General features: G+C 33.7%; 1 protein-coding gene across 2 annotated transcripts in view; it reads left to right on the forward strand.

Moving 5' to 3' along the window:
- The window catches only part of NCAM2 (neural cell adhesion molecule 2), a 276,541-nt gene that overhangs the window by 154,435 nt on the left and 96,266 nt on the right, over window positions 1-25,840 (forward strand). For both annotated transcript variants that reach the window (XM_038156028.1, XM_038156020.1), the window contains exons 7-8: window positions 4,966-5,126; window positions 13,344-13,489. In XM_038156028.1, the coding sequence (XP_038011956.1) occupies window positions 4,966-5,126; window positions 13,344-13,489 (307 nt within the window). The remainder of the gene's footprint in view (window positions 1-4,965; window positions 5,127-13,343; window positions 13,490-25,840) is intronic.

Raw genomic sequence — 25,840 nt, forward strand, 5'->3', positions numbered from 1 at the left:
TTTTAAGAGAATTTTCTGTCCATTTCTATTCTCACTGCTAAAGCTGGATTAAGCATTAATGTGTGAACAGACTCACACAAATTCAATCGCACTCAGGTTGCCAGCAAGTGAGGTAAATGTAAAAAGTAACAAAAATACCATATTGTCATTATTTCTTCATGTGTGAGTGGAAAAGAAATAAGTCCACATCTCAAAAACAAGTACAAGAACAATCTAACAACGACTTCTGCACATAAATGCACAGATATGCATTTATTCAATAAATAAGTATCCAGTAAAGGTCAGCAGTACCAATAAAAAAAAAAGGTAACACTTTCCACGTTTGTAAAAATAGATCTTAACCTTAACTCTCTATTTCAATGAGATTCAGAAAGAGGTACAAATTTAGACACTTGTAGGACCCTGCAATGTGTCATTGAATAAGTTTCATCGTAACTTGATATAATTTTATCAATATAAAATACTTTGAAAATGGAATTGCTTTTAAATCTCATGTGTGTTTTTTTCATTATATCAATGACATGAGCATAGTATAGCTATGTCATTTGGGAACACTTACCATATAACATTTGTAAAAATTTTAATATCTATTTACTCTGGGTTCTTTCAATTTCAACAAAGATATGCATCATTCCTGAATGTAAAGTATCTCAATACCTCAAACCAGTGCACATTTCTATTTTAGACCTGAATAATTTGCATCTACTTATACTATTTCAAGTGGATTAAAAGGTCATCCCATTTTCAAAATGGGCATAGAAGTGATTTTCATCAATTCTTCATCTCCTTTGGAACACTTGAACAATCTTAGAATAAGTTCCTCTCCTTTGATATCTTAATCTTGTTATGCCATAGGTCAGTTGTGAAGCTGAATTTTTCTCTCATGCAATTTGAATCCCAGGACATGTAAATAAATAGAATGCAAAGTTAATTCCCTAATGTGGCTTAGAATTCAAAATTTAGTATAGAGGAGAAAAAAATAAACCCAAAATATGTATAGCCCAAATCAAAGAACTGATATTAAATTCAAATAATATTATTTTTATTTGATGTCTTTGAAGTACTTTAAAAATGTCTCTCCTATCTGAACAAAATTTGTAAGAGTTGCCTGAATTCTGCTATCCTAAATGGGTTTGGTGTATGACAACAAGCATCATAGTATATATTAAGGAAGATTACATAAATTTCCACAATTTGTGGATATCTCCATTAACAGTTGTGGGATTGTTTAATGTTTTATAAATACCATAGTATGCACACAGGCCAAGTGTCTTGGAGAGACACTTATTTCTGTGTACACTGATCAGAGCCCACTGAAAGATTTCTCTTTGGCTGGACAGCCCTTGAGGAGCTAAATTTTTAAACCATTCATTAAATATATTTTTTAATGATTTTCCAGAAGCTTTTTAGGCTTGTGGACTGGATATTGAATCACACATGTGCAAACTTCTGTTCCTCTGTCAGGAACTATCTCATAATGAGGAGTATTGATGTCCCTTCCTTCCCTTTTGATGTTTTTTTCCCCCCTTTGATTCTTTTTTAATTTCATCTGATTAGGGTGTAAATTCCTGTCAGTACAAAATAAATATTTTTTTTCTATTTGCTGAAACTGGGATTTTGTAAAATGATACATTAAAAAGAACATTTATCCCTGGGACAAGATATTATTATTGATATGCAAGCAGGAAAAAATGGGGGAAGAGAATTCCTTCTATTTTTAGAGAAAGCAAACAAAACTAAATTGTATTCCAGTCCTAAATTTCTGCATCAAATTTCTGAAATCTCTGTCCTAAAATTTTCAAGTCCCTTTTCAGGTCCATGATTTCATAATCAGCTGATCCCCTCTCCTGTCCTTGTTCTTATCTAAAAAGTATATCAAGATAAAGATTTTGGTTTTCTACAATAGTTCAGACAGGGATTTTTTTAGAAATAAGACTGAGCATAGGAAAACCTGATCAGCGTAATTTTTCTTGATTTTGAGAAAAATCTAAAAATCATTGTCAGTGAGTGTTCTGGAAGTTTATCTAAACTAATTTATCTAGTATTAATATGCTTGTCATCCACTGAGAAGCTAACTGAATATGTTTTTCAGAATTAATAGCAAATTAGTCCTTATATTGTCCTGTTTAGTGTGTTTTTTGACGTTGAAAGTTGGTACTAAGATCAGTTTTATTATGTTTCAGTTTAATAAACAAGTGGAATTATGTCTTGAATTTGATAAAGTTTTACTAGTGATTTTGTAAGGACTATAATTATTGGTCACAGCAAATTAATGGAATTCTGTTCCATTTTAAACCCAACCTCAACCTTTATCTATGGGAGTTAGGTAATTTTATTTTATTTGTCTCAGGTTAAACATTTTTTAAATGGGCAGGTGTAGTAAAGTGATTTAATGGAAGTCTGTTTTCTGAATTCTCTGAATAGCTAGGTATAGCTAATGGCCTCAGAGAGATGGTGGTAGATATTCTAACAGAAAATCATAATTATAGCTTTTCCTGATGTCTCATTGCAAAACAATCTGAAGTATATTCAATCTCCTGGAGAGCTGTGGAAAAGTACTGATAAAAAGGGTAGTAAATTATTTTTTACTTCATTCTGCTGTAGGATTTTGACTTCATGGTATAAAAAGTATATCCATGCTTATTAAGCTGGTTCATCAAGACTGAGGACTTGTGTTATATGCATTTCCATATCTTTCTGTCTTTGTTGGCTTTTAAAATGGGCTCTCACAACATTATTCGCTCATCAGTCTAATGAAGTTCCTTTATTAAGGCCTGCAGAATCTGGATCTATTCAAATGTAGTTTTACAGTCCACTGCTATTTTATTCAACTAAAAAGTAAATTATTTCAGTTTTTACTACCCTTGATTCCTTTTTGGTTTCCAATGGACTGATTTGAACAGATCAACTTCAGATAGGCCATGAAAAATATCTGTATTTTTTAAATCGATGACACTACTACTGAAGAGACTCCTATCTCTGTGTGTTGTCTGTAAGCAAGATGCCGGACAATAGTCTCAAGCTTTTAGCTCTTTCAGACACTAGCTAATGGGGTGAAGTTGAACTATTTATGTTGACCATTTTTATTTCCAGATGCTGATGATATTTAGATTTGATCAATTTAAAATAGATGCATCTGAACTAATATGTAATTTTTTCTCCAAAAATTCTTTAGAGCACTTATAAAAATTAGTCACTTTGAAATACCTTGTCAAGAAGAAAGATCATCGAAGTTCAGTTGGTGCTCTATTTCATATATGTATATATTTTGTTGATATTTCATGGACTAAGAGAATCTAATTAATTCTCCATTGCACTGGGATCTCTGTTGAAGCTGATATTACATTAATGTAAAGCCTAACCTTCAGAGAGGCAATACACTAATGGAATTAAATTAGCCAGGAGTGAAAGATAACGATCCTAATGTAACTACAGGTCATGAACTGGAAATCTTTACTCGTGTGAATAGTCCTACTGAAAACATTGTTTATAGCTGTGGAGATAACTTACCCTCCTAAAGTTTAGCTGGATCAATTTCCTGGTCTTTGATGACAGGACTTAGAATTATCTTACAAAAGAAATAATCCACTTTAAGTATACTATTCATGTTTTCCTGTTATCCAAGATCAGCATCAATATGAATCTCTCTGTTCACTAGAGGGTCCAGGGAAATATTCATAATCTCATTTCTGCTGAGAAACTGCTATAGATATCAGTGATTGTGAAAAAAGGTACCTGGGAATTACTTCTAACCTTGAATACATACTTTAGTCTCCTAAAAGAAAGCACTAGGGGGTTTTTGGTTGTTTGTCATTGTTTGTTGTTTTTTGTTTCTTTGTTTGTTGTTGTGTAGTGGGTTTGGGTGGCTTTTTCTGTTTGTTCTGGTTTTGGTTAGGTTTGGTTTTCTGTTAGACTATCTAATATGGAAAATTAGGACTTTCCTGTTCTGTGATTTTCTTTGCAAAGGAAATGAACAAGTATCATAATAATGTCTTGAACTTGGTAACTAAGTGGATTAGAATTATTTACAAAAGTGTTTTAGTACTAAGTGCAAACTATATAGATATCAGGGTGCTCCTACTAACAGTTATGATTCTCCCAAGAAAAAAGCCATATCCTCACTTTTAGAGAAAAAATTATTTAGGAAAATATGAAATATGTGTAGTTATAATTATATGAGAATAAAATGGAAATAATTTTTGTTCAAATCTTGAAAAAAAATTAATGTCCTAAATTAGGAATGTTGAATAGAATATAATGTTTGTGTAATGCCCTCATGAAAAAGCAGCTGTGTGTAGGCCAAGGTGCTCAAATGGACCAGTCAAGCCTCAATCAGCCCTCAGAATTGCCTGCAGATTTTATTATTTCTGTACCATCTGGTCACAACTCATTCTAACATCTGGAGACATGCCTGCTTGCTAAGTTGTGGCTAGCCAACAGCAACTGAGAGGAAATAATTTGGATGGGTTCTTGATGTGCCAATAGGCTCTACGTGAATGTAATTTAATTTTTTTATAAGTTGCTACATTTTTACTACTGTGAACTGCAGCAGTTACACTTAAAAATATGCTTTTAATAGTTTTTCACATACAATATATAACCAATTTCCTTATGCCCTCCCTTGAATGTAAGCCATATGTTAGAATCCTATCCACAGCCATTTTTCTAACATTAGAAAATTTCTAACATTAGGTCAATATTGAACATTTAAACATAAAGTTATTATAATATTTTTATGCATATATATATATATATATATATATATATATATATATATATATATATATATATATTTTAACCTGACAATTTTATTGTGATTTTTGAGACTGGTATACAATAGTAGTCTCTTCCCTCAAATATTATTTTTAGCCTATCGATGCTTCTATAGCACATTGTTACTGGAACTTAGTGGCTGATTTATACTTTATTTTTGTTTTTTTGTTTTTTTTTGGTTTTTTTTTTTAGGAATGGTAAACTTATTGAAGAAAATGAAAAATATGTCCTGAGAGGAAGCAATACACAACTAACAATAAGAGATATAAAAAATATCGATGCTGGTCCTTATATCTGTAATGCTAAAAACAAAGCAGGAAATGACAAAAAACAGACAATCCTTCAAGTTTTTGGTAAGTACTGGATAATATGACCCATCTTTCCTTTTAAAATGTAAACAGTAAGGAAATAGATGTTAATTCACAATTTTCAGTTAAACAGTATTTCTGCAAAGTGCCTACTGATGCAGCTAAGTGCTTTCTGTATGATTTTACAACTTTTGTCCCTGTAGTCTACTTAAACCTTTCCATCTGAATTTCATTTTGAAAAGATTATCCTCAGCATTTGCTTTTCTGCTATTCACATGCAGTATACAATGGAGTGTTAAATAGTTAATTCACTCCGGTTTTAATTTAGAAGTTGACTGCTTGCAAGAAAACCAAGAGGAGAAAGGGGGAAATTCTAAGCAGTGAGGGTTTTTAGTAAGGCAATGCCAGAGATCTTCCTAATTTTCTTTGTTTATTTTTCTTGATGTGGTGGTATTCATGAGAATATAGAAAACAACCCTCAGAATCACTGTGTAAAACAAAAAGACTGTAACTTACAAAAATGAATGTGTTGGGTTTTTGTTACATTAAATATAGCTTGTATTATAGAGAACAATAATTTTCATTTGAACAGTTGAATGCCATACTTAGGACAGAGGAAATTAATTCCCCATTTAAAAAAAGAAAAAAAATCAAATATTTAACATTAATTCCTAGCTAAAGCTAACAATAATTTATGAAAGTGAAAGAGTTCTAACAAGAGAGAGTAATCTGATAATTGACATTGAAGAAGGTAAATGTTGGGCTGTATAACGCTGGCATTTGGGGCCTGGGAGCCTGAGGCTGAAGCCATGGTGTCAGGTGAACATGGCTGTGTTCACATACATCCCACTGTCTCCTCTTTGAGAAACTCTTGATGCTGTGTCATTTCCAGCTCTATACTCCAGGTGGATTGCCTAAGCATTGGGTTATTCTCAGGTACTAGAGAGTTATTTTCAATTTCTTTTCAAAGGAAAGAAGATGAAATAAAATTTTAAATTTTATCCCAGCCTCAAGAAGTACCACATCTTGGTTTGGAAAACTGAAATATTTAATTCAACTTCATTTCCAAACTTAAAAAAAAAAAAAAGGAATGAATAGAAATTACTTTCTAATGTTGATATTAATTTGGGGAAATTTCAGTCAGAAATAACTGTGTGTGTTATACAAGTAATTTTAAGTGTTCCTGAAATTTACATGGTTTACTTCCTTGCCTAGAGCAAGGTTTTAATGAAAGGAATAGGGAAAAGGATACACCAGACTAAGAGTGAGGATTTCCTGTATATATTTTTCATCTTTTAACAACCACTTTTCTGGGGACTCCATGGAAAGCGAAATCCTACTGTTTTATTAGATACAATGGTTTAAACCAACAAAACAGTTGGTTTAAATCCATTATGAACCTACACATCCTTAATGTTTCCATGACATCCTAAACTCCTAAATTTCTTAGTAGTTGTCTTTCTTGCATGGAAAATAATTTCTTGTGTTTGAGTTTCCACAGAACTCTCTAGAGTCTCTCCCAAATCTCTGTCCTAAGAGGTTATAGCTAATTTGTAATGGAGCAGGATTTTAATGTCTCCGACAATAAACTTCACTTTTTTTCTCATTCACACAGATTATATGCTGTCATATATACAGCCAACAACTACTCATCTTTTTTTTCCATTAAATGTGTTAAAGAAAGTGTCAGTCTGAAAATGACAAGGCAGATGGCTGGTTATTATAGCTAAATAGTACACAAACAACTTGTTTATGTTAAATTGACCTATTAAATTGCATTTTTTTCTCTCACTTCATTAGCTTATTTGTCTCACATGTCTGCTATCTTTAATTTTAATTTACAAGGCAAATTCCTTAGGGCAATGACTACTGTTTCTGCAACACGGGTCTGGCAGTGTCAAAACTCATAATAACAGTAATACAACCATAATGCAATAAAAATAATAGTAATATTATAGAATTCACTATTTAAACTTTCTAGAACACAGGACTTTTGAATAGACATGCTCATTTCAGTGTCATGTAATAGCTACATATTTAGTTTCCATGCATGACCTAGATTCCTTAGTTTTACTTTGGGTTTTTTCAGTATCAATGCTAAAAACCCCTTTTTTATTCTGATATAAAATGCTTTCTCTGACAGTTTTTCTGCAGCTCTGATACAGGTGTGGAAACCTATAGGCCCATACCCTGCATTCCCCCTTCATCTGTATCAGTGCTTTGTTGTAAAAAGAGAGAAAAAACCCTGTTTCTCTCAGTCTTTGTTGATATGATTTGATTATCTTTGGGCCCTCCTCTTATCTGCTATAGTTTTTTTTGGGGGGGTTTTTTTGGGTTTTTTTGGGTTTGTTTTTTTTTTTTTTTTTTTTGTATCATTAGCAATTACTACCTAAAAGATCTTATCTATTAATGCTTAGAACTTGTGCTAAGGTTTTTAATTTAAATTCATTTATGTTTACTGCTGAACAGCTTGAAACCATAGGTATTCATCCTTAAATTCTTTTAAAATGTTCTTTGTATTTATCTCTATTTCGTAGCTATCACTTTCACTCACACTGTTACACTTTATTTCTTCTTTTTTTTTCCCTGTAGTAACCAGCCATATTTGTAAATTTGTGTGTTTAGATACATCTAAATTATAATTTTTAATTATGAAATACCACATTTTTATATCTATGGAAAACCACAAAAAAATTCCAAAAATTACATAATAAAAAACAGTTGATTTAAAAACAGTCAATAAATTCAATACATTGACACTTCCTACATCTTACTTTCTCCAAAGTAAACATTCATTTCTTCATCATTTCTTCTCCAAGGTGATGGCAGTAGTCTTTATTTATGTTAGAATAAAAAATATCATCAGAATAAATGAAAGAAAATTTGCTTTAATTCAAGACATGTTTGTAATTAATATGACTAGTGTTTATATTCCTAGGGGTTTCATTCTGTTTGCTCCAGTTGCTTATTTCTACTTCTTTATCACTCAAATATGTGGTTATACAATTTGATGATACTTAGTGTTGAGGTTTTCAAGAAGTATTCTCTTTACTTAGGTCACAGAAAGCTACATCTATATGTTTAATAATTTATTTTCCTGGAAAGAAAATATATTCTTTCTTTAATCAGAATCAAAAAAATAAAAACTTTAAGGGAGTTCTAGCATAAGTTAAGTTTTCTATGATATTGGTGTTTTACCTACATAATCAGAGAGAGGGCAGTCTGAGTAATATTTTATTGTAAAAGTATTTCATTGTCCTTTCAGTGGGTTCTGACCAATGATTTCATGAAAATCAAGAGGATACCTCAAAAAGCATTAAAAAAGACATTTGTACTTAATGTATATTTTAAACACATACTATTTTTATTTTCTGGATGCCTTCTTAATATTAATCTGAATGTTGTTTAGTGGAAAATTTGTTTCAGTTTTTTACATTCAAAGTGTAATTTTATTGATTATTGAGAAACTATATGCTGTTATTAATATATTTTTGTTATCTGTCATCTGACAAAGGAGGAAATATAATTGGCCTCTCCTATCTTATCCCTCTTGTGTTTATTTCAAGGGCTAAAAATCAAAACTTTTATGTTAATTTAGTCCTTCAAAATCCATTCATCTTGGAACCAAAAAGTCTGTCTTGTGCTTCTGAGAATGAGGTGATGAATTATCTAAATTTTTCCCTTATTTTCAGTCTCAATGCTGCATTTATTTTTTTAGTGCGTGGAGGATATTGTAATAACTTTCTTTTGGGCTTAGTAAATAAATTTATATGTGTTTTAATATGCTTTTTGTGGTTTGTTTTGTTTGTCATGAGATGCTATTCAATACATACATGGAAGCTTTTAATTTAAATTCACTGATATCTCTAGAAGGAGTATGCCATGGATCTGTGTATGGAGCTAGCTGTGCCTGCTCCTTCCAGATGTCATTAAGTTCAGCAATTGCATCTTCACGAAGTACAGCTCAACTCTAACTGATGTAATGTTACTGATGCCTTGTGAAGGCTGACCTGAAACAGAAACTAGGTAGGAGTTAAAGAATAAAGTAGGTGTTTATTAGAAGGCTTCAATGGAGACACCCTGGAGAGTACAAGAGCCCAGCCAGGGCCACATCCCAGGTGAACCCAAAAAATGGACGACCAGTCACAAGGTCTCTCACTTTTATAAGTTCTGGTCCGTTAGCATATTGGAGTTGATTGTCCAATTATAGCTTTAGGTTATGAAGTCCCATCCTTCTTATTTTTCTCTCTTCAGTCCACTGTTGTTTGTGCTCTTGGGCCTGCGATTTGGATAATTTGTCCTTGGTCTCCAGCTAGAGAAGGAATTGTTTTGTCTACCTACTCTGTGAAGAGAGCTCACCATCCCCTAATATGAAGATCAGAGCTACACACTAAAGCAGCACAGAATCTGAAAAATATAAAAGCTAAAACATGAACATCATTAGAAGTTCATGTGTTTTCTGCATTCCTTTTTCCTCCTTATTACTTCCTCACTTTTTTTGAATACTTCTACTTTTTGAAATAAAAAATACCCAATCTATAAAGACGATGATGACAGTTGTCCCAGAAGACAAGTCTTAAACTCTTCTGAGTGTGAAGTAGTACATTTTAACATGTTTCAATAATGCCATCCAAAGAGAGAGACTCAGTTCATGGTGCACTAAGTCAGGTCAGCATTTCATACTGGTATGTGTCCGAATCCTTATCATATTAGGAATCAAATTCCTGAAACCTCTTTCTTAGATATTTCCATGCTGGGCTGTAGCTTGTTTACTAAGCTCAAATTGTACCAGGATTGTCCAGGAGGATGGGGTTGCAGTTTTGCCACCTGATTCAAATGTGTCTGTGCAGGAGGACAGCAGGAAGGGATGATTCCTCCTGGGATATATTAATCAAGTGATTCATCAGGCAGCCATACAGACATACACTAGGCCTCTCATCAGTACAAACAAGTTTGTATCAATATCAAACTGTGTAAAAATAATTCTTTTGGTGAAACATAAGCAGGACCATCTCAAGCTTTATATGTTTTGCTTTGCAGGTTTTTGTTAAAGGTAGAAGGGTAGAAGTCTGTGAATTCAATAAATTGTGTACCTTTTCCAAGAAACTGGTTGTAAGCAAAAGCCTCAGACTGCTATCAATGTTCATCATAGGCTTTATGGGGAGGCTGTACATACACAGCAATGAGACAAATCCAGAATAGTCCAAGGAAGGAATCTGAGAGGAACTTGTTTACTGAGGAAGTGTCAGGAAACTGAAAACCAGCCTTCTTGTCTCAGAAAACAAACTTTCCAATCAGTAAATGTTGTTTCTTTATTTTGGCATCATCACTCTGTTCATATTTAACAATGCATGTCTAGTAATTTTAGTTCCTTACCTTAAATATTTTTAATGAAGTTTAGCTCCTTTCTATATTCAAGCATTCTTTCATTTGAGCCAGGTCATTTAGCTTAAAAATGTTTCAACTACATCACAGCATCTATATTTCAATATTTTTGTCTGAAGAAAGCAGCAAAACCCTGAAGGCTTCCTGAATTTGCATTACAAGGCTCTGTATTTTTATTTGCTTCATATTTTCTTTAATACAAAAAGCAAATACCAACTCAGTTTGAGAATGACCTTATCAATTTAGAAAGAACAGTTAAAAAATTTGAGGCAGGAGGGTGGGGGAAATGGCTGTTCCAGTATTTCTGTCAAAACTAGTTTTGTCATTTTCAAATAGTCTTATTTACATGTACACAAATGTATTTTAATATTTTCCAATGTCCAAAATGTCATTGAAAAGTATTCAAACAGTATAAAAACTTCTAGTCAAAAGTAAGTTATGACTTGTGACCTACAAAAATGAGTTAATTAAATAATATCCCCCATATGAGCTCTCTTCTTCCAAGTAATAACTGTCAGCTAGATGTATTTGATGATTAATCAGTGCTTATTCCTTTAAATGTCAGGTACTCTTGTCTAAAATGTCAAGCTAAAACTTTTTATCTTGTAGTGATCCATTTGAAGAAGGTCTTAAAGGAATTCAGAATAAGTCTAAGGTTAAGGATTATTTTTGTGTTTTGGAACATGCATCATCTTGAGCAAATTACATTGTTTGCTGTGTTGTCCAGATGGGGAACGGATTTTGATGTAAATAATAAATAATTATAAATTTTGAGAATTTTTGGCATGAAATACTAAATATGATCCCTCTAAAAAAAAAAAAAAAAGGCGTCATGTCTGCTATAGCTCTTTCCTTTTTTCCAGGGAGGATGATAAATCAAAGTAATGAAAGGATAGAACAGTTTATTTTGTAGCCAGGTGATATGGCTATAGAAATAGAAGGCTTGAGTGCCAAGGTGAAATACTTCATGGGCATTTGAATGGTCCTGAAAGTGAGAGAGTAATAGTGAAGTTATTTTATAAATAAGTTATAAGTGTGTGTGTGTGTATATATATGTGTATTATATATATATATATATATAATTATTATATATTATTATATATTTATAAAACTTATATATATATAAAAGTTATTTTATTTAACATAATTATCTTTTTATGTTTTGTCTCCAATTATGGTGGGAATTTTCGGTCTTTCCACTGACATCCCTTTTTGTACCAGAGAGGAGTTTAGTATTTTCTTGGCCAAATTTATATCCTGACTAACTCCAAGCAAGGAGTTGCTTGCTACCTTCTACTGCATCCAATAAATCTGCATCCAGTTGAAATTTCAAGAATTCCTCATCACTCAGGGTGTTTCCTTTCATCACACGATCTCATTCATCATAGATTATATATTAAAGAAGCAGGATATTTAGTTCAGTGCTTTCTTAGATAAAATGCTACTTGTTTATCATTGGTATACAGTAAACACACAATAGTTTATTCATATTAGTCAAGGGTGAACGGACAGTGGAGAAGCAACAGAAGGAATATGGAGAAAAGGAGAGTCATAAAATGAAGCAGGAGACTGGACATAAGGAAGACACTCCTCACCAGGAGAGCCAGGCACTGCAATAGGCTGAGGAGAGGCTGTCTACTCTCTGTTCATGGCATTTTTCAAAATAGTGCTTTACAAATCCCTGAGCAGAGTCTGTTGATGCTGTGTTGATGAGGTGGTTGATCAAGAAGCTCTTCTGGTGCCCATTCCAACCTGAATGAGTATCTTTCCAATTTTGATTCATGAACATAAGCCAGTATTACTGTTCTACATAGCACACGACGTTAGTAACCCCATTAGAAAACAAATTACATCTCTTTATTTTCTGTTTCATAAGGAATACACTGTAGTAGTGCTCCCTGAGAAATGAAGCTCAGAGAAACTGCTTGGAAAATACATTGCTTTCAACAAATGTACTTAAAGCTGATGAAGTTCATATTAAAGCTGCCCAATGTTTGATTCACTCATGTAAATTTTATTCACTGCTTTTAGGTGTAAGCATATTGAATCATATTCCTATTACAGGATTACATGTTGGGTTTTCCAGGGGGATGAGTGTCTTCTTCAATGTATAAGGGGAATAGACTCAGAGAAACTTATTAATCATTGTATATGAGGTAATATATAGGACAAAAAACATTTTAATTAAGATACTTGGATGTCATGGAAGAGAGTAATATTCTATGCACCGTACTAATACAGACTTCTTGTGTGATATTGTACAGATAAATCCTCAATATAAAAATATTCACATGTAACCAGAAATTGTATTGTATGTATAAATAACCTGATAAGGTACGGTATAGATTGAAAGATGTAGCTGATATGTAATTCAGGCTATAAAGTGGGATGATTTGAAGAATGCATAACTGAATAATATGCATTTGAAGACAAACACTGGTTATTATAGAATCAAAGAATGCCTGAGATGGGAAAGCGCCTCTGGAGACCATCTAGTGCAGAGTCAGACAGAGTAGATATCTCGGGACAAATCTAGCTGGGTTTTGGTTGTCTCCAGGGAGGGAGAATCATCAGGCTCCTGGGCAGCCTGTTCCTAAGGGGAAAAAAGCACATAAACACAGCCACCAAGCCAGGACCAGCCAGGACCCATCCCACTCTACCCCACCAAAGAAGCGTGCCCCCACCATGGGACATACAGATATGGTTGCTGTGCAAGTTGATGTCAGAAAAGTTAATTGATTTTATAGATAATAACATTAAACATTTAGTTAATAATAATAAAAAAGTTGTTTGAGTAAAACCAAGATGGTTTTAATGATAGATTTTGACATTACATTACTTGTGCAGGATCAGTAATGCAATTTGTATTTTTAACAGTGCAGCCTCAAATAATACAACTTAAAAATGAAACCACATTTGAGAATGGGAAAGCAACTCTCATCTGTGAAGCAGAAGGAGAACCTGTTCCAGAGATTACTTGGAAAAGGGCCATTGATGGAATGACTTTCTCTGAAGGCGACAAGGTAAATCTACGTCTAGTGTATGAAATATCTAAATATGCATTGTCTGCCTAATCTTCTTCTTGTAAGCAGAAAATTAATTTAGAGACAGAATAACTCTAGATTCCTCTGGAATTAGAAGGAATTACTATTTTCTAAGGCAGTAAGAGAAACATGGAGATTCTAAATTTTAAATTAAAAAAAAAAAGAAAAAAACAATTAAATGCCAAAACGCAATTAATCTCTGTAGCTTAAATTACCATAAATAATCCCTACTAATGGTTTCAATTTCATCTTGATCATTATGGCTACACATAGCCCTTCTTCAGGATATTTAGATTCTGTCCAGTAATCCTCAAAATACAGTGGAGTGTAAAGATTTTTAAATTTAAAGAATCTGAATACCTTGTAGTTCTTTATTTCCCACTTTCCCTTTTTTCTTACAATTTTTTTCTGTCACAGAATACAAACTGAGCCTATTTTCCCATTTTGTCTCTCCATTTTAATATTTTATTACAAAAGTTGAGTAGAGAAAGATTGCAATGTGACAACGGAGAAAGTCAGTGTGGGGAAAGGAGCTGTAATTAGGTGGAATGGTGAAATGAAAAGGGAATGGTGCAATGCAATTCCTGACCATGCTTATAGCAAGCTGTGTTTCTACAGAGTTTTCCTTCTTTTTCCCTTTTTAATAATAATTTAAGTATTTGAGCAAATATTTTCTTCTTCATTTCCTGACACAGACTACAGAATTTCTTTGTAGTGGTTGAAGTAAGAGATACCATCCTTCTGGGTAACTAATTCATAATTTTTACTGTAGGTAATTATGTAGTAAAATACTTTATTCTTGAATATTCATAGCTGTTGCTTAAAAACCACACACAGGTGAAAACCTAGATAGCAATCATGCCACAAATGGAATTAGATATGTAGTAAATCATAGGGATTTGCTGTATGTTAAGGAATTATGAACTTTCCTTTTTTGTGTTCTAAAGGAGAAGGTCTGGTCTGGTCCTGTCTCTGACTTGACCTTTCCTGGAACTGAGGCAATTTGTGTGAGGCTCTGTCTACCATTTTCCTGTTCTGTAATTTCAACTTTGGAGCAATATAGCAGTATTTATATATATGTTTTTTCTAATAGTTTTGCATTAAGACAAAGCAGTTTCTCTCTTCTTTAAATATTTCAAGTTAAAGGTCATCTTTCTGACTTGCAAAGACTATGCTTTGTTCAAAGGTTACAAATGTTAGCCACTCACTTATGTTTGAAATGTTCCCAAAATAACTTTTGATAAAGGATATTGAAAATGAGAGAAAATGGCAGAAAAAAACTCTCAATGTTGGTGCAGTTGAAATCTGAAATTTATCCAGTGCTTGTATAAGACAGTCTTATATTCTTAATTCCAGCTGCAGGTGGTTAAACTGTCATATTGCTGGAATATTCTCTGAAACGTGGTTGAAGTCAGTAATAGTGATAACCAAATGAAAATCTATATTCACTTCTTACTGGTGCGCTGACAGACTCTATGTGGAAGATAAAAAGAATGAGAATAAATACAGTTATGTGCTTTCTTTTGTTCTTGCCAAAGAAAGAACTCTTTGTATTGCTCATGGGAGAGTTTTTGCTGAATCTTGAATAAATGTTCCGAAATACTGAATATGTCCTTGACCTATAAAATATGCTGCTATATTTGCCCCATGGTCCTCCTACTCTGAGTTGCCAAAAGCTTGGCTTATGCTTTCCTACCAAATTAGGTGAATAGGGAACAAAACTGGCAGAGATTAAATTATTGAATAGTTGTTAAATAATACAGCAGTGTTTTGCACACAGAAAGAGACAGAAAATGTGAATTGGAGAAATCGAAGTGGAGCAACATAGAACTTAGTCTTAAATTTAAAATACTACTTATATGTGATAACTTTGAAAATAATATCCCATCATGCCAACAACATACATTATGCATAAGCATAAAATTTTTTTCTTTATTCAAGGGATTCATATTTTGAATTTTTGGGTCAGTTTTTTCTTGATATCAACTGCACCTTATTCATCACTTCTGTTGAATTAAGAGTATCTTTAGGGGATGATTTTTTCCACAGAAGATGGAAAAACTGTTCAAGCAATAATATTAACACAATGATCATTAAAAGAATGCATAAAGTGCTGTTCTTATTTTTTAATTTTATTTTTATTAACTTTAGTATGTAGCTCCTCAATCATATGGTTCTTATTTTACTAAAATGTAAATGTACCTCATGTGGATTAGGAATACTGCTAAATGTGAGATCACTCTGAGCCTGCATGGATTCAAAATGTTTTCTATCCAATGATAGATCTTATAACTGGGACATAGACTATCCTGAGTTTTGAATTTATTGTGTCCAAAAGAATGGAAAATATGCACCAAAGTCATAGATCAAAGAAGTAACCCAGCTGGGCTTAAGGAGGATAATATTAATGAGTATGAGTTCTATAATTATCTCTTTGGAAAATACAGCTTTGAGAAAGGATTTTCAATACCTCAGAAGCGTGTATTTGAATGTTGAAGCCAAGTGAGTTCAAACCAGAAGCAAAGAAGCCTTTTCCTCTGTCCTTTTATCATTTAGCTCTTAGAACAATCCACCACACAGTGTGTGGTCTCTCTTTCATTAAGAATTTGAAATAAAGGGGTCTTTCCCTCTCCTCTGACTTCTCTTGAAAGTTAAATCAAAAGTTTTCCAGGAGGTCACATTAGATGACCTCTGTAATCCTTCTGTGGCTGTATAGCACATAAATTCATGGGGGGTGTGTAAGGTTGAATAAATGAGTGGCAGTGTGTGCTGGAAGGTGTTTGTCTCACCATTAAAGGTGCAAAAATGGAAAGGGAGGCTTAGTCCAAGGCCACTGCTTCATCTGCTGTTTCAGTGTCAAGCTAAAGCTCTCTTCTTGGTGCACGTACTCTGCCGGTGTCCTTCCAGTCCCCAGCACCGACTGTCCTTGCACTGATGTGCCAACCTGGCTGTGCCCCTTTCAGCTGGGATTTGAAATGGCACATTCCCACAGACCGCTGTGCATCCAGCAGGCCTGGCCCTTTTCCCAGTAAAAAGAGGAGGCAGGACAAGAGCTGCTTTTTTTAGAACAGGAGGAAAGATAGTGATTGGATTCAATTTGGCATAATCAGTTATGAAATGGATTTTGGACGTGCACATACATCTCTACACACATCCCTGAAGGATAGCACATCCTGATCGCTGATACAAAATTGTCATTGATTCCTGTGTGTGCTGCAGAAGTGTGAGGACAGAGTTTAGTGCCCCACTTTCATAGAATCTAATTCTGGCATAAATATGAATGCTGATCAACGTTATTTGTAATTAGCATTTCAAGCCCTGTTTTGGAATACAAATCACAATAACAGATGGAGCTTGATATGAGACAGTGGCTCCACTGTATGCAGCATGTGTCCAAAGAGGCATATGCTGCATACCCTGAGGAATTTATGATCTGAACACATAAAATGAATGAAAGGAGCCAATACAGAGAGGTCCCAGTTGCAACTTATGTGTTGGATTTAGGGTAGGATTTCATACTCTATTGTTTCACTGTACTATGTACTCTATTTCATACAGATTCACTGAATGTCTCTTAAGGATCTTATCCTATTCCCCTTGTACCACCAAGGAAAACCCAACCTGTGATTTTTTATTTTATACTGAACACTGCAGAAATAGTTTGAATTCTGCTTTCTTCCATTGCAATAATAACCTGGTTCTCCCTGTGAAATTTCCTGTGACATTGTTTCTAAACATTGCAGAGTTCAGACTAATAATTGATTTATTTTCCAAGTTTGAATTCACTTTATATTTGTATGCAAATCATAAATATTTGTAGAGTGGATCTTGTAGAGTTTTTAATAGTTTTCATGACCAGGCAATGGTCAAAGGTAATCTTTTTCTTTGAAAGGTCAAGTCTATTTTTTCCCAAGCCTATTAACTTCACTTCATACAAATAAAAGGAATCTGATTTTTTTTTTTTTACTCCCTGTTTATGTTGGTTTTCCCTGCACAAAAAGAAGCAGTCTTACAGTGTCAGTGAAAATATGTTGTCCTTCTTTTGGAAACATGAGCCCTACTAAATTCTTGCTCATCAAGGATCAGGTCTTTGTTTGAAATGAATCACAGAAAACAGAGATGTATCTAGGGTATTTTAATTGATTCAAGGAAATACCTTTTCTTTTTTTTTTTTTTTTCCTGAGCAATCCAAATCCTGCTCTTTGTGAATAATTCTCCTTTGAATAGCTGAGAAATATACAAGGCCAGTCTCTTAGCTGTATTGGAGAAAATTGTTATGACCTGTTTCACCTACATATTGTGGTGAAACAGGTTATAACCTAGGGAAAAGCTCCTACTTACAATATCATGTGAATGTTTTTGTTGTTGCAATATTGGCACAGGCCTGCAAACCAGAACAATTTATGTAGCCAGTCACAATTGTGTTTGATGATGTAATTGAAATGCTCAGCAAACATTCAATCAGGCATCAAAGTTCTCTTCTCTTTTGTTTTTAAGCTCCAAATGAATTTTAGTGGGCTTCACATATTAAGACTGTGAAGTCAGAGAGGGAGAATATTGTGACTGGAAGAAAGTAAATTAACAAAATTGACCAAGGGGGTCCCTTATATGTTAGATATTTAATGCTGTTGAGATATATAGAGGCTTATACCCTGTGACATAAGCAAATAAAAGACCATATATAAGCACTGAATAGTAGAATTTCAGGAGTCATTTGATCCATGGAGATCTGAATACTTTTTGGTGTTCCTTCATCTATCTCTAGTTTTGGGAGATGACAGTATTTGAGCAAGAAGATTGATTTTGCAGAAGTAGAACTGTATTCAGTTAGAAAGAAAAAACAGCTTTCCTGTGACCTGAGGAAGTAAAGAAACTGTGAGCCAATGTGGAAATTTTCAAGTTCTCAAGTAGCTCAATCAGTTGTCTGAGCTTCACACAGCCCTTTAGGTTACAGTATTTGCAGAGATGTTTAAATCAAGCCAAAAATTAAGCTAGTAATTATTTTGAATTATTGACTGTATTGACAACTCATTACTAAATATTAGCCACATGGCCAGAGGGCCCTTCAGATTTGTTCCTCATTTGGGATAGAAGGTAAATGATCTGTTATTCAGAGTAGGCCCAAGTGCCTCTACATAGACAGAGACAGAGGTATTCGTGTTGTGAAGATGGCTGTCTGTACTGGTATCACACCAGCTCAGAATTCTCTCATTTCTGTACATTTTTCCTTTCAGTAAAATTTTATGGTCTCTTTCTACTGGGAAAGAATTAAGGAAGCAGAAACAAAGTTTTTGAATATTTAAAGGAGACAAAAGGGCAAGAAAATGTAAAATTTATTAACTCTTCTGTATTAAAAGCTTAAAAAACCTAGAGAAAGACATTAATTTAAGAACATGACTAATTTAAGCAGTTATTTAATGGGATACCTTAAATTAAATCCAAATTTGTTATCTGTTCTGTAAATGGATGGATGTTCTTTTTTACACTTAATTTATATTTAAAATTTTTAAACTGTTTTCTATTTTTATCCATTTGCTTCCGTATTACCTATGTACCAAATAGACATTTTTGGGTACTTTCTGTAGGTTGTAGTGTTGCATGTACTGGCTGAAATAAAGCTCTAAAGGCTTGGAAATGGCATTTATTTCCATGCAATTCTAGTTTTTGCCATTTAGTTATCAATGATGATTCTAGGTCTGTTCCACTAATGAAGAATGTAATTATCAGGGAACTTTTCATGGACTAACATTTTCTACGATACCAGCACAGCTTGGATTGGAATATTCACTTGTTTCTTCTACAACACAAACCATTGTTTCGTGAGCTTCAGCCTAAGTATCACTTGTGTTATTTGCTAATGGTTTAAGAAGTTCCAAATAGCTGTAGCTTGTCTGGTGAAATAGAGAATGTGCACTCGATGATTCACTAGGTAATACATCCACGCTTTAGAGACTGGAGTCAGCTGGAGTCATTATTCCCTGATGTACTACAGGACCTTCTCAAGACCACTTAAGAAGTGTTGCATTTTCTACATTCTGCTTGCATTGAGAGCAAGCATAATCAGTGGCAAATCAGAAGTGCAACGCTGGCAAAAATGTGTTTTATGCTATTAAAATGTCTGCAGTTTTCCTGACCTGAAAGGCAGTTTGATTACCTGTATATATTAGGAGAATTTAAGTCTTCAGAACTTTTGGTAAAGCCAGGATGAAAGCAAAGGCCTGTATTCAATTTTTCAATCCCTTGCTTGGTTTTTTTCAATCTAAGCTCTGTGTAATAATTAGTTCTTGATAATTTATTAATGTCCTTAGTATGCTTATTAAAATATTCAAAATATCTTAAAAACATTAAAAATTTCCTGTCACATTCTTGCTCTGCAATCTCTCCATGTGTATCTACTTATAAAGTATTTTTCCTACTACTAACAGTTCCTAGATTTCAAAGACAGTGAAATTATGATACTTTAACAGGACAATGATGATTTATGTCTTGCTAGTTAGGAGGCTATGAAACTTCATCTAAAGCATAATTACAAAGTCTTATTTCTGTACACTGGGAAAAGTAAAGACTGTTTGAACCATCCCTTACTGACAGCTTATAAAATTCAGCAAATATTTCTTAGGACTGCATAAGTGGGAAATAGGTCTGAGTTTTGATTCGTGGTCAAAATAACTTCTATCTATGCATGGACTCAACCTGTGTTATTAATAAACTATTAATTATATTAATAAACAGTATTGCATAGATAATATTTTTATTAATAAAATCTTTTTTTTTTGCCTTTCTATAAATTCCTGCTTTTGGAAATTAAGTTGTAACATTTGTTGCAAAATTCAATGAATTACCAGAATGTAGAAATCTTTACTGCAAGATGATCATCTAACATGCTTTAAAATGTCCTATAGGTAGCTTATTGGACATTAAAATCCTCAGGATTACATAACTTGGTTAAAGGGCTATTTCTGACACTTTTTTATTCAGTCCCCCTTCTCCTTTTCTTCCTCACACAGAAAATTATTGCTTTCCTCCAGGTCCCAGTCTTCCCTCCCAATTACCTGCATACCAGAGAATTCTAGAGCTGTGACTAATATTTCAGCTGTCATTAATTTATCCACATAGTCTCTTCAGTTAATGTGCTATTACAGATCTGTTTCTTCAATGATGTACTAATACATAACTTCTGATAATTTAATCATATATTGCATTTCCTAACGTGTACAGCTGAGTCAGGAATCCTGCAAGCTGACTGAAAAGAAGAAATAGACTGGCTTAAAGGTTTTGTTTCTCAATGAGACTTTCCCCAGGAGAATAACATATGGGTTGTAATCTCTACTTCCCAACTTATTTCAAACTCTAGTAGCATGACATTTTTCTGTAATAGCAAATATCCAATTTAACTGATATATCCAGCATGACTTTTTATTTATATCATATTTATCAATATAGACATGTAAATAGAGAAACTGAGAACTGTATTTAGGACATCAATTAAATTAATTTATTTGAAAACATATGCCCTTTCAGTTATGTCCAGGTTACCTCACATCCTCCATTTGCTTGATACTGCAGTAATTTCCTTTTGTTTCTTCAGTTGAAAAAAGCCCTCCAGAATTAGCAGTGTTTGTGAGCAAAGACTGTGATCTGTGAGGTGAGGATCTGTCCTGCTGACAATTCCCTTCACCTTGTGACTCAAGCTGTGCCTCTTTCTGGCCTTCCATGACTTTTCTTCTCCTAAGGGAGCCTTGTTGCTTACATATGCCCCTGCAGGTCTATGTTGCAGCCCAGTTTCCAGACAGACTTCTTATCTGCTGTCTAGCCAAAATAATTTTAGTAAAATATACTGGGAGGGATCTCAAGCTGCATACAGCTACTGAACAACTCAGAAACTAAAATAGTGATTTGTTTTTAGTTAATTTTTTTTTCTCTTTTCTTTCTTTTTTTACGTACCCTCACTACATCAGTTATCCCTGCAAATATAGCTAGACTGTGTTAAAGTTTGAATATTAATTCTGTGAAAATGAAATGAATGTATATACACATGAATTAAAACTCTGATTGAATTTCTTGTAGTAGTAGTAGTAGTAGTAATTTTAAAGGTTGTCATATATTACAGCAAAGTTTTGTGGGCAGGAGGGGTATACAACCTGTATATATCTAAGAATTTGTTATCAATCCAAGTAACATCAGTTTAAACAAAATAAACCAAGCAATTATTCTTTGTTCAGTTATAATGACTTGAACATTTTAATTCAAATTATCTAAGTAGTAAAGGGGGGAAAAGAACACTTTAGCAAAAATTGTTATGCAATTTTTTCCTACTTTTCCTTCCCTTGTTTTAATCACCCAGACACCAGAGGCAGGCTGACAGCTGACAGTGCTTGTTTTTCTTTAAAGAGAAAGAAAAGAAAAAAAGAAAAAAAAAACTAGAAAAGGATTGACAATTCATCACATTGCCTTGGGTCAGCTTCAATTTATTTCTGTCCATTTTGTAATGCAGTAAGTTAACACGACTTGTCTTCCTGTGTGCCCAGCCACAGGTTTTTTTGGTTCCTTTCCTTCTTGAGTTTTCCCCATGTTTTCACTTGCTGGTCACTAAAATTACAGAACAACCACCTTCAGTCCCAAGTTACAGTAATATTTGACTGTCTAACCTAAGATACAATTGTATAATAAAATCGAAATTTTTAATGGCTGTTTTATGTGAGGTCTGTATTGAATAAGAATGTTGTACTTAAAGGTATTCTTCCTGAGAATTTTGCTGGCCTGAATCCATTTGAGTCACCTATTTTAATGGCATCATAGCAGTATTGGAGTAGATTCAGATCAGCAAAATTCTTAGGAATAAAGCCATTAAATACTGTATTTATGAGTGAAACAGGATTTCTAATTACAAAGTACATATGCAATTATTGGAGTTGTAGTATTTCTGTTATATTTATAAACACTCATTTGTGGTTACTGTTGTCATTTATCATGAGCAACACTAATGCTTGTTCAACTCTACAAGTTTATTTGATATGATGCTAATATTTTTTCCATTAAAAATCATCAAACATTTCTTGCTTGTGATTTGCATCATTAAGATTTGTGATTTACATCTAGGATTTGCATCTTTAGCAGAAGTAATCTTGAATGGATGCTCATAATTTTTCTCTCTTAAATATTTTTCTTACATATTCATTGTTGAGTAAAATCCAATGAAGGAAAGAAGTTCAGTTTTCCATTTCATTTCTTAGTAAGTGTTTGGTGTCAGGATTTCATGTGTCATCTCTTTGTATAATGACTAAGCTATAAAAGAAATGCCAGCATGAATCAATGAAATATCAGTTCATATTTCAAAAAGTTGTATGAAGCATTCAAGAACACATTTTTTCCTGAGACTGTACATGCAGCTATAACAACCTGCATAGAACCTGCTGCCATTTACAATCTGAATTCTATAAAAGTAACTGGTGTGTCTGCAGCTGAACAGAAAATCAAAACAACAGTATTTTTTTCTTCAACATTAGGTTTTCTTGTGACTCTCCTGGTGCTACACTATAGATCTACAACCAATAGGTGCTTCAATAATTTCTTCTTTGTGGAAAAACATACTCCTAGAAATTCAGGAATTTGCAGCATGCTGACATGTATAATTAACAAGCTGAAGTTTTAAAATATCACAAGGTCTCCTATAGAAATCACTGAAGTCCAAGACACTGCTGTAGCATTATTCTGATTCACTGGACATTAAGGCATATGCACATAGCAATACTCTGGAATTTTCTGCTGTCTCCAACAGGTGCATGGATAGAATACATTTACCTGAAGAAATGGGGAATATTGTGAATATACCATCCATAATCCAGAAGGGAGCTTCCATCAGCTTCTACACGATGATGGCTGTTGTGACTAACAGCCCTTTCTCTCATCATCAAAGGTAGATTTTCAGACTAGGAATTGCTGGTCACGTACATTTAACAGACTTCTGGAATTTTATCATCATTTAGTATCAGCATGTCAGGTTGCAGGAGCTCTTATCTTTCATGCTGCTTCAAGAAACATTTTCATGGGCAATTAAGATCTGCTTAAATCTCACATATAAGAAGCATCAGCCTGAAGTATATGATCTCAAGTTACCTTTCATGTGGATGTGAACACAACCTGACATCAGCAAACTTCCTAAAAAATTGTTATTTGTGAAATTACAAGGATGATTCTGTTAATCAAAATTTGTTTTCTCCTTGAAAACTCACTGATGTGTACTGGAAATATAAGCAAGAGAAAATAATGAGTTGGCAATTTTTTAACAATTTGATCCAAAGAAGGAAGAACTATGGTTTTATCAATCTTCCCCCGTGCAGTATGAGAATCTTCAACTGTGTGCATCTGCAACAGATCCTTTGCTGGAAATTTAAAATGCCTGCAGATTTTACTCAATTTAAATGTCATTACAGCGACTGGTTTTTAGTACATTGCTCCATGTTTTGCAAAAGAAAAACAGTCTCAATTCTAAGCCACTGCCTCTTCATCTTTTCTGTGGTTAATAAATGCAGTGCACATTCAAAATAATGCTAAAGTACACAAGGTGTCAGAAGATAGATTTGGTAAATTTGAAAGGCAAAACTTTACTGTATCATTTTAACTATGGACAGTGATGGCACTTGGCTCATGAATGAGCTTTAAACATTAGAAGAAAAACAAATAAAGGTATTTCAACTTGTCTAGATTTTAAATAAAGGGATTTTTTTGCTTGCAGTCTTGCACTTGGACTTCAGGGGTTGAAGGAGTATTTTGACAGCCAAATGGCAAATTCTAGGATGGAAGTCAGCTGCTCTAACCATTCAAGCATACTACTAAAATCCAGCTACAAATGAGTCACCAATTTCTGCAACTGTTCTTCCATTCTTGTTTTCAGCCAACTCAAAATGCAAGTTTTGGCAGCCCTACAACTTCATCTCATTTGGTTCTACTTTTTCTCAGTGGGAGTTGGAGCAATGGCTGATAAATCAAACTCATCCACAAACCACACCATCTACCTCTGTCCAAGTGCAACTTTCTACAGTTTGTAAACAAACGACAATTTCTGAGCACTGTAATCAGCGAACTCTCTCCTCCCAAAAAAATTACACTGATTGTAGTAAAATGGCAGTGGGATTTCGCAGATTGAAAACTCCATGGTACCTGAATAATTTATTCCATTCCAGAAGCTATCCTTGTCTCCATGTGGATGTTGCTGTCTCATCACATCACCATCCACTCTGCAAGTGGAATCCTTCAAATTCAGAGTTATCATTGTTCTGGTACTGCCTTGGGAGCTCTGGTTCTTGTGTTTGAAGCTGAGCATGGACCAGTCAAGTCAGTATCAGCTGGTCAGGCCTTTGGGAATATTCACATGTGGAACTACAAATTATGCAAGACGTTCAGGAAGCATGAGAATGACAGAAGAAGTCAAGGAATAAAATAACATGTATAGTAGGACATAAATTTTATCAAAACCAAAAATATATATGTACTTTTACAGAACCTGTAGCACTAATCTCAAATTATGCAATACGTCTCATTTTGTAATTAGCATAGGGGTCATTAGTGTTTAACAACATATTATAAGTAAGAACATTGCAAGTGCAAAAACTTTTCACCTTTTTTTTTTTTCCCAGAAGATACTTTTTATGTGGTGTCATTTTGGATAGTTTTACTTGCAGATGTGTATAGAAGTGTTTTCTTTAACAATGGAAGAGAACTAGATTGCTATCAGTATTCAAAATAAAAGGGCTTTTCTGCTTCCAAATTATGGAACATGCTTTATATTGGGATGGAATCACGAAGTGACTTTACCTAAGTAAAACACTTTCCAAAGTCTCTGCTGAAGATTTTTCACTTGTATTTTAGTTTTATGATGATGATTAAGTTATGGGAGAAAAAAACCCACCACCAAAGCCTCAAAACCTTCACTTTTATTTATGATTTTAATGAAATTCTCCAATGAACATTAACCGTGAAAAATATTTATTTCTTAGATTTTTATTATGAATTCTAAAATGCTGTGAAAATGTAACTTCTGAAGGCTTCATAATTTTTCCAATGTCTAAGAGTGTAAGGGCCTGTTAACATAATGTTTGCATCCAAAGAATATGTTAATCTTTATAGTACTGTCTTAACTTCAATTTTTGAGACCTCAACGTTCGTTCATTCTCCATGGTGGGAGGACATACTGAGTGATTTCGTGAATGAACACAAATCATGAGTGTTGGGCCACAGAGACAATGCTGATTGTCTAGGGGTTTGTTCTGTCCCTTTTATGCTCTTTATCATTATTAAGCAATAAAATAAAATACAGATTCTACATCTTTC

This window comes from Motacilla alba, chromosome 1 (assembly GCF_015832195.1).
Source record: "Motacilla alba alba isolate MOTALB_02 chromosome 1, Motacilla_alba_V1.0_pri, whole genome shotgun sequence".
NCBI classification, from domain to species: domain Eukaryota; kingdom Metazoa; phylum Chordata; class Aves; order Passeriformes; family Motacillidae; genus Motacilla; species Motacilla alba.